Raw genomic sequence first — 10872 nt, 5'->3', positions numbered from 1 at the left:
GTTAGCCACCTTATTATAGGCACCCACTGTGCAGACTTAACCCAGCATTGTGACATGAAGGTGCAGTTCCAGAAGTTGTATCACAATAAAAACATATTTGCCACCAGGCATTGGTAGTAGAGGAGAAACAAGGTTTTAAATGTACAGAACTATAAGCTAGTCTGTAGCAAATTTATCTAATTATTAGGCATGTAAAGTTGTAAGTGGGGGATTTTATTCTCCTCAACTTCTAATCAAAGTGCAAGTTGTTGCCTTTCAGAAATACACGCAATAAAGCAGTATGTACAGTTATAAGAGTGCCATACTTTTTTTTTTTTCCTTTTTGGTAGAAATCATGAGAAATAGAATTTATCAGAATTTCTGTATTTATAGGACACACACTTGTAGCATTACTGCAAACAGCAAGTATGTGTGTGAAGTTGCATGTTAATGCATCCTAATACAATACTGGATCACACCTTTGCATATCTGACACATCTTATCCCGACAAAATGGATAAACATGAAATTTTGCCACTGATGCAAAAAGCAGCCTGAAGGAAAACAAGTCCTCCAATGAGAAATTTACACATATTCATCAATAAGCCAGCGTATGTAGTATAAAAGTAATTGAATTACACAATTATTTAGCTAAATACGGTGTAACAGCAATTTTAAATTGCCTTTGAATTACTCTTATGTATATCTTAATTTTAGATTAATGTATAATTCTTTGAAGTCAAAAATATGGGAAAAAAGTATTACAGGTATGTCAGGCAATAAAATTAATAAAATTTTATTTTCCTGGATTTATTTATGTTTTTCATATTTAATAGCTTTATTAATTTTATAGCTTGTAATTTGTTTTCTCATTCTGAATATTTGCTTTCATTTCTAATTTTGTATTCATAATTCTGTGTTCTTTAAAAAAAAACAAAACCAAACCCACTGCCGTGGAGTTGATTCCAACTCATAGGGACCCTCTAGGACAGAGTAGAACTGCCCCATAGGGTTTCCAAGGCTATAAATCTTGATGGAAGCAGACTGCCACATCTTTCTCCCTTGGAGCAGCTAGTGGGTTCAAACTGCCAACCTTTTGGTTAGCAGCCGGGTGCTTTGACCGCTTCACCACCAGGGCTCCTTTTATCTTGAAGAGGGTCCCTAAAATTGTATAAACTTCATGACACACAAAACCTAGATTCACCCCTTGGGAGCAGATGTTGGGAGTTTGTGGCAAGAGAAAAAGGTGTGAAATAGCCAGCTAGGTGAGACATTAGTGAGTGAGTGAATGAACCACGGACAGTGTGATTACCTGGCAGCATTGAGGCCCACTTGAAGTTCATGAATATGAATCTAAAGGAAGACAAATAAGCATGGTGGTATTTTTCTCCAACCACATTCAGCTACACAGATGTAAGTGTGGAGAAGAAGAGTTAGGTTTTAACCAGGGTGATGGTTTTACCAAGGGGGTAAGATAAAGTGGGAGAGGAGCAAGGGAGTAAAGGGCCTATGTAAGGAAATGATTATTTGGTTGGTTGACTCAGGTATCCATATTGGCTAAAGAGAGGAGAGCAACAAAGAGACAAGAAAGAGTGAAAAAGATGGTAGGATCAATGAATTGGAAGAACTGCTGGGGTCAGGTACTAGAGGAAATAAGCTGGAAAGATAGGAGGTGATAATCAGAGAATGGGAAGCATGAAACTGAAATAATGAAAGGGTTGACGTTATTGGTAAAGAGAATATCTAGGCAGGAATTAGGAGACTGTTGGCAGTAGTCCAGGCAAGAGATGAGGAAGACCGTGGGATAGGGTGGGGAGAGTGGACATGGGGAGGAGCAGGAAGAAATGGGCTTTTTTTTGAAGGCAGTAGAACAAACAGTGCTTACTGATTGGAGGTGAGATATAAGGAAAACATCAAGGAAGGTTCCCAAGCTCTGTAAAAGACACAATGTGTAATGCACTTTAACGTTAAGATAGTTTCTTTGAGTTGTGGTTTTACTTGGCACTTGTCTTTCAGAAACAAATAAAATGTAGCCTGGGTTCTTCAACAGATAAATTATAAGAAAAGAAAGGAATGGATGGGGAGCTTACAGATTAAAAGACACCTAGAAGACGTCTTTTTTTTTTTTTAATGATCAGGACTAAACTATAGTATTTAGGGATGCACATTTGGGTGATATAACTGTAAATAAATGTGAGTAAATGATTATTGTCTACACCAGGGTAATGGTTACTTATGGGGAGAGAAAGGGGGTTGTGATTGGGCCGGGACCATGAAGGGGCTGCTGGGGTGGCTGGCAAAGTTCTGTTTTTTGGCCTGGATGGTACTGACCTTACAGTAAGTCATTAGCCTATATGTTTGATTTATTTAGTTCTGTGCCTCTGTATTCTATTTTGCAATAAAAATATTTTAAAGTAAATAAATAAGCTAGAATTGGTGACAAAAGCTGTTCAGTGGGGAGAGTCCATTGGCTAGTAAGGAAGACTTTTCTTCCATGGAAGGCACAGCTCCAGCCCCCACCCAAGCCCCAAGGTAACAGTTGAGATTTCCTTGAGCAGACTGAACTCTGGTGAGCCTGGTTCCCTCTGAGACAGGCTTCTGGGGACTACACTGAACCTGAATCCAAACTTATTTACTGTAATTATATAAAAATAAACAGCATATTGCCATGTATTTCCTTTGTTTCAAAATGGTAGTGGTTGGCTGTGATTATGTGTATGTGTGTGTATGTGTGTGGCTTTATTTTTTCCTCCCACCGTAATTAATCCTTTATCTTCTTTTTCCTTCAGAATGGGTTTTTATCTGCACTGCCTTACTTTGGTTCTTGGTTATGTATGATCCTGTCTGGTCAAGCTGCTGACAATTTAAGGGCAAAATGGAATTTTTCAACTATATGTGTTCGCAGAGTTTTTAGCCTTGTGGGTAAGTAAAGTGAATTAAGTTTTGTTTTGGTTTATATTTATTTAAGATGTTTACATTGCAAGGCGAAATAAAAATAATGGTCATTTATTTTGTTCATACGTTAAAGCACTATGATGCATTTAGTGCATTGTTGTTCTTTTTGAACTATGCATTTTGAGAATTAGGATTTATAATATCTCCACCATAATGATATAACTTTAAAAAATGGTTTGTTTTGTTGGTGATCCCCAGAACTTTATAAATCTCTTTGTTTTCAGCTGTAAATTTGCAATAAAAATATTTTAATTCTCCACCCCTTTTTAAGTGAATACATTTTTAATTGTTTTCATTTAAAATTAAAAATATTGAAATTGTTTAAATACATTTTTAAAAATTTTAGTAAATATTTTCCCAAAAATATTTACCAAAATCATTGTATCAAGTGAGGAGCTATAAATCAAAGAACTCAGAAGAATCTTAAATAATCATGTGTTTCAGACTGTGCTCTCAGAAAGGTAAATTTTAAAACTATCTAGAACTATTATTCAGTTTTCTAAAGGTCTCTAGTAGTTAAAGACCATAGAGGTTGTTGATGGCTATGAGTTCAGTAATTACATTGTAAAAGGACCCGATTTAGGTTAATTCTCCAAACACCTCCTAAACGCTTACCACTGCAAGATGCTGTCTTGTTTCATTGCTTAATTACCTTGAGCCTCAAGAAATTTTTCCACATCTGCAAGTGAATCTCTTTTGATTCAGTTCCATTTTCTCTTTTTTGGTTGCCTCTGTACTTACTTTGTCAAGCTATTAGCCGTATGTGGCTGCAGGTAGTCCCCGACTTATGACAGGCTTCTGTTCTGACTACTCCGTCGTAAGTCGGTTCTGACGTAAGTTGAGTACCTGTTTTTTTTTTTTTTTCTTTTTTGTTTTCATTATTATTTCCTTTTATCATCAGTATCTTTATAAATGCAATCTTTATTTGTCTTTGAGAGGTTGGAAACATTACATATAAACTTACAGATATATTTTAACAGATACATACATAAAGAAAATACACAAATCATAAAAATTTACTCCAACGATGTAGAAGAGTTGAACAACCTTGACATTTTGTCAGTTGTGGTAATAACGCCACTTGTGGAAGATTCTGGATTATCTGGATTATCCCTGGGGATGGGGATGGCATTTCTCGTCAGAAAATTAGTGGGAGCTGTCTGCATGATCTTTTACTTTTTTTCTTCATATATTTTGCAGTAACATCTCACTGCTTCCCAAATCTGCCTGTCACCTTTAGCAAAGTGATCAGCATTTGGGTCCATGATTTCAAGTAACTGAAGCCGCTGATTTAGTTTAGAAAAAACTTTAGCTAATCCTTTCACTGTATTACTAATGGTAAGATGTACAAAAAAAAAGGAAAGTCGTTAAGTGCAGTTTCTTACAACTCCATTAAGTAAGTGGGACTATTTGTATTTAAATTTAAGTTAATTGAAATTTAAAAAATCAGTTACTCAGTTGCACTAGCCACATTTCAAGTGCTCAGTAGCCACATGCAGCTAGTAGGTACACATACAACATTGCCATCATCACAGAGAGTTATTGGGCAGCACTGTTGTGGGCAGAGAAAATACGGACAACCCACTCATTAAATCCCCTTCATTGTTACTTATATTTTATGGTGAACTGCCTATAATGAACTGTGCATATTGTTAATATTATCAGTTGTTAAAACTGAGATGGAGTGTTTTTCTAACTTCATCCAACCAAGTTTATTTAGTTTGTGTTCTTTGGTTATGTTTGAATTTTAAATCACATTCTGTGTCAGCTATTTCTTTTCTCTATTTTTCAGTTATTCTCTTCTTGCTCTTTTCTCTAGTACTGTAAAACTCTAGCTGACTCCTGGTCACATGTAGATTTAATAGCATTACATGAGTTTTCTTTTTACTTTTATGTTAGTTGCATTATGCCCATCTCTTTTCCAGTAGGTTTTTTTTTTTTTCCAGGAAATCCTGCATAATTTTAGTTTTGAGTTTTCTAGGCAGTACAGTGTTCCTACAGTAGGTGGCAGTAATACCAAATTTCAGATTTATACTATATTAAGGTAGAACAGGTAAATATTAATACTGAAGCTTTTTCTTTTTGTAATTCTTTAAACTCTAGGAATGATTGGACCTGCAGTATTCCTGGTAGCTGCTGGATATATTGGCTGTGATTATTCTTTGGCTGTAGTGTTCCTCACCATATCTACAACACTAGGAGGCTTTGGCTCTTCTGGATTTAGCATCAACCATCTGGATATTGCTCCTTCGTGAGTACTATATAAAGATTTGCTGTGATTGACTTTAAAGTCTTAACAAGATTCCTATTTACGTGACAATTAAATTTAAACTCTTAACTGCCATCACCTCTATCCACAGTGTTCTCATAGAAATGTTGCCTATAATACATTATAACCTAATTACTTGTATCTGTCTACCTAGCTAGAATAGAAACTCCATGAAGGCAGAGACTCCATCTTATCATCCTTAGGGCTCACCATGGTGCTTGGCAGATAGTGGGCATTTAGCTAGATGGATGAATGCCAAAGAGCAGACCAGTGGATTTGCCCAATTATTTTAGTATTTATGTGCAAATATATTTGTTTAGCACTTGATAGCTAACAAATCACTTTCACAAACATTATCTGTTTTTTCTTAAAGCATTCCTGTGAAGTAGGTATTCTTGCCCTCTTTTGTGAATAAGGAGAGTCAGGTTCAGAGAAGTTAAGTGATTTTTCCTACATGACACAGCTAATAAATGATGTGCCAAGACTTGAACCTAAAGTTCTTACTTATTAAGGCCAGAACTCTTTCTACAGCTACTTCTCTGGAATCACTGTTTGGTCCATATGCTTCTAGATTCTTTTGTACAAGGTAGAGGAGGGTGCTGTGTAAATATTTTAACCAAGAAGTTAATGCATTTAATTTTTTTTAATAGATGTGAATTTATTTTTGGAGAAAAGTCCAGGTGGTCTCCTACCCCCTTTTCCCCTACACCAAATCCCTCATTACTAAACTACCACAGAATCTTCTGGTTCCTATTGATCTTCAGTCTCCCATCCCTTCATTAAACACTCCAAGGTAAACTCCACTGAACTCCTCTGGCTCTCATAGAACTTGAAGGGACCTTTGAAATCATTCTAATCCAATCTCTCATTTTATATAAGAAGCTCTAGAAGTTTCCACAAACTAGAGTCTTAGTGTGCCCAGTTCCTGTGAGCCTGTTTGCAACTCTGTAGTGCCTTCTGGTGAGGTTCATGCTGGCCCCCTGCAGCAGTGTCTTTTCCTCTCCATCTGTTAGAATCCGTCCCAGTTTAAGACCCAGCTCTTTTCCAACATCTACAGCCTGCTTTTTTCTCTTTCTTCTCTCTATGCATTCCACTTATAATTCTGTGCTAGATACATTAGTATTTACTGCCTTACCTTAATTTGTAATTGTTTCTAAATGTAACTCTTATCTATCTTCTTTCCCAAACTTGGATGTAAACTCATTCAGATTGAGACATCTTGCATATCCTCATCACAACTCCTGGCACAAGATCCATACTTGCTGAGTGGTTGATTTATGTGATCATATTAAGAAAATAGAGCATCAGTGCTGCATATACCCTTAACAGTGGAAGACTAAGGACGGAGAATTGATAACATGTAGACATTGGACTAAGAAACTGTTTGAAATACAAGGCAACTGAAACAAAAGGTCTAGGATCATAAGCTCTGAGAATGCAGGAACTGAGTCTGTCTTATTTACCTCAGTACCATCAACAGCTGGCCCTGTGCTGGGCCATAGTCAATGCTCAGTTGATCAGTTGTGTAAATGGAAGACTGAAAATTGAGTTGTATATTCAGTTTCATGTTACAGTCCTTTTGTTACTATTTATAATAAAGTCAATTTATACATTCGCTATTAAATTTAAATACAGAATTCTTAGCCAGCGTGCAAGATCCTCTATATTATCCTCCACATTATGGCCACAACTTATCTTTATAATCTTATTCCTTTCTCTCTCTCCTTTGTATATATTCTTTGCCCCAGCTGAACTAAACTACTCTTTATTCTCCAAAATTATCCCCAACACACACACACACACACACACACACACACGTACTTCCCTACCTTTGGCCCTTTGCTTATGCTGGTCTCTGTACCTGGAATGCCCACACTCAGTGTAGGTTTTTCTGATGTTTCATCATGATTTAGATTCAGGTAATCCAACCCTGTCAGAATACTATATAACTGGCCCTGTGACCTCAAGAAGTGACATTCAGAGGCCCTATCCCACCCACTGCCGTCCATCAAGTTGATTCGGACTCATAGCGACCTCATAGGGTTTCCAAGGCTATAAATCTCTACGGAAGCAGACTGCCACATCTTTCTCCCGAGGAGCGGCTGGTGGGTTCGAACCACTGACGTTTCAGTTAGCAGTCAATCGCTTTTAACCACTGCACCACCAGGGCGCCTTAGAGGCCCCTAAACCAAAAAACCAAACACCTTGCCGTCGAGTCAATTCCAACTCATAGCCACCCTGTAGGACAGAGTAGACCTGCCCATAGGGTTTCCAAGGAGGGACTGGTGGATTCAAGCTGCAGACCTTTGGTTAGCAGCTGAATGCTTAACCACTGCGCCACCAGGGTTTAGAGACCCCTAGTGATGTTAATTTTGATCACCCAGTTAAGGTGTTGTCTAGTACTTCCAGTAATGAATTACTTCTTTTCTCCTTGCAACTAGTAAAGTAGTCTCTGGGGAGATGCTTTGAAATCATGCAAATATGCTGCTGCTCATCAAACTCCTCCTCCCCACCTTAGATTTAACATCCATTGATAGTGCAGGCCCAAACCACTTTTTACTATGATGATTTCAAAATGGGACATTCCAACCCCAGTACTACCTCTACATTTATCAGTTGGCATTCTAGTGTAAGGAAGATACCCCTTATATTTATGTTCATAATATGAATTTGTACTAAAAGCTTATAAACATTAAAATTGAGTTTGAAGTAGAAAATGTAGTATTTGCTGAGATAGGAATAGAAAGGAAATAATATACCTAAATGAGATCTTGCTGGTTAAGACTTTTTGTTCTCTCACCTTCTCTGCTCTGTACCCATCTCAAAACAATTTCAATAAGTACGTTTTACTGTGCAGACATATACTGTGAATATTATGTTATATATTCACTTTTCACATATGTATTTACTTTCACATAATTCTTTCATAGAATTAACCATATTAATAATAATAATACATGACTATGTATTACTTCATGTCACTAATTTATACCTTGCTGATCCAGTTATAGTCCTGGGGTGGAAGGACTCTAGCAAGATTCAGAATTCCAACAAAAGTTAAGCTGCATAAGCCTTCAGAGCTCATTCGTCTTTAGTGTTGTATGAAACTGCCAGTTGCTCCTTTGATAGTGTTAACTACTTGTTTTAAACAGTAATTTTTTTTTTAGTAATTAGAAATTTGTAGGAACAAAAATTGGTTATATACTGACTACTAAACATCTACCCATTTTACAGAGAAGGCACTGCCTTCTTCAGTTGATTATCTTTAGTCATATTTTTTACATATGATTAACACCAGTTTAAACTGTCAGAGCCAGAAATAGATTCAATTAATTATTAAATCCATTAGTTAACAATCTTTGCAGTGTTTAAATTTTTAAGTCCAAATTTATTATTCTTTGTACAGGTTTATGTGATTTTTATTTTTAAACAGACATGTATGAGTACCTGCTATACATTTGGCACTCTACACAACACTACAGAAAAAAAAGACTCAGCTCCTGCTTGCAAAGAGATTAGCCGAGTTCAGGAAAGAGACAATAAAAAATAGACAGTTGCAGTATATTATGATGATTCATTCTTTCAGCAAATACTTATCGAGTACCTACAAAGCACCAGCCATAATAGATATAGCCCTGGCCGATGGAGCTAGTCTACGGTAATAGACATGAAAGAATCATACAAATAAAAACAGATTTTTTGAAGAAGAAGTGAGAGAGTATAATAAGAGGGCATATAGCTAGGTAAAAGGAAATGTATTCCAGACAGAAGAGCTTATATGAGAGGAAAAAGAAATTGGTGTTTCAGTTAACTAAAAGAAGACCGTTTGTGGCTGAGATGCAGAGAAGAAAGTCGCAGGATAGTGGCAGGAAATTACTCTGGGGAGTAGGCAGGAGCCTATAGTAAGCATTTTATACTTTATCCTAAGGGAGCAGGAAATGACATTCTCTGTATTTTAAGATCACTTTTGTGTGGGCAAGAAACAAGGAGAAGAAACCAATTAAGAAGTGATTAGGGAAACCCTGGTGGTACAGTGGTTAAAGCATTTGGCTACTAACCAAAAGGTCAGTGGTTCGAACCCACCAGCTCCACAGGAGAAATGTGGCAGTCTGCTTCCATAAAGATTTACAGCCTTAGAAACCCCATGGGGCAGTTCTACTCTGCCTTGTCGGGTCGCTGTCAGTCGGAATCAACTCAACAGGCAGTGGGTTTGGTTTTTGGTTTATTCCTATTGACATATAAATGTATACATGGTATTTTCATAGGCTGAAATAGGGATTTTCCATGAACCATTTTGTTGCCCAAATTCAAGGGAATTGGATAGATTTTCAAGTACTAATCCCACAGAATTCTAGCACTCCAGCAGCACAGAATCTGTACTGAGATCCTCCAACATGTTTTTCTTCCAAGCAGTCATCAGTCTTTCATGGCCTATCCCGGCCAAGTGTAATATAAATACTTGAATGAGCTTCTTGGTGCTGACATTAGAAATTTCATAGCATTCATCTGCACTTAATATCTGTCACTGAGCAGGCCTGGCAACATTGCAGATGGTTTCTGCTACTGCCAAGGTGTTAATGGTTTTAAAAAAAAAAAAAAGACAGGTCCTGCCAAGCTTGGTTAATTTAAGATACACTCTATAAAAGAGTTAAGCCAAAAAGATCTGTGCCTCTTGGTTTTGTTGTTGTATCCTGTATACATGGGTTTTGAACATATCAATTTGTGATGTTTACAGATAACTGAATTAGATTCAGAATTTTTCATTTAAGCACTTTTCCATATCTAAAATGGGGAGAGGGATTTCAGATTTCCCAGTGGTTGATTCGGTTTATATAAAATTTTTTAAATGAAAAAATTTTATAAATGGAGGACAGATTAATGATTGCCAAAGGTTAGAAGGAGATGGATTTGGTTATAAAAGGGCAAAATGAGGGATCCTTGTGGTATTAAAACTGTTTAATATCTTGACTGTGGTGGTGAATACACAAACCAACACAAGATAAAACTGTATAGAACTTATGTTAATTTCAGTATAATAATTCCTTACATATATGTGCATGCGCACACACGTGTCTGTAATACCCACTGCTGTCGAGTCGATTCCAACTCATACCGACCCCATAGGTTTTCCAAAGCTGTCTATGGAAGCAGACTGCCACACCTTTTTCCCACAGAGCTGCTCGTGGTTTCCAACCTCTGACCTTTTGGTTAGCAGTGGATCGCTTTAACCACTGCGCCACCAAGTCTCCATATATATAATACATATCTATATAACATATATTATCATATATAGTATAAATAATACACACACAGGGGAGAACAAGTAAAACTGGGCAAGTCTGAATTAGATCTGTGGATTGTATCGGTGTCAGTATAGGCAGTCCCCAGGTTATGAATGAGATCTGTTCCTAACTGTTTTTGTAAGTCTTTAAGTCGAATTTGTAGGTCAGTCAGAACAGGTGTATATGGTTCTTATTTAGCCTTACTTTAGCGCAAGAAAAGACTCAAAGCCTTTTCAATGATTTAAAAGCTGCATGAGCAGTGAAGGTAATAGTGATGAAGAATTTGTTTCCAGTAGGAGTTGATTCAGTCGTTTCAAAGTGAGGACACATTTACATAATATTAAAAGACAAGTATGACAGCCTGGTACTGGTACAACGACAGATACAT

The 10872-nt window shown here is 36.9% G+C and overlaps 1 protein-coding gene across 1 annotated transcript in view; it reads left to right on the top strand.

Moving 5' to 3' along the window:
* Positions 1-10872, top strand: part of SLC17A5 (solute carrier family 17 member 5) — a 68302-nt gene that overhangs the window by 50450 nt on the left and 6980 nt on the right. The window contains exons 8-9 of the mRNA XM_004381380.2: positions 2768-2900; positions 5037-5184. Of these exons, the coding sequence (XP_004381437.1) occupies positions 2768-2900; positions 5037-5184 (281 nt within the window). The remainder of the gene's footprint in view (positions 1-2767; positions 2901-5036; positions 5185-10872) is intronic.

The sequence above is a fragment of the Trichechus manatus genome, unplaced genomic scaffold, assembly GCF_000243295.1.
Source record: "Trichechus manatus latirostris isolate Lorelei unplaced genomic scaffold, TriManLat1.0 scaffold00083, whole genome shotgun sequence".
Classification (NCBI taxonomy): domain Eukaryota; kingdom Metazoa; phylum Chordata; class Mammalia; order Sirenia; family Trichechidae; genus Trichechus; species Trichechus manatus.
This window is presented reverse-complemented; position numbering and strand designations above follow the sequence as displayed.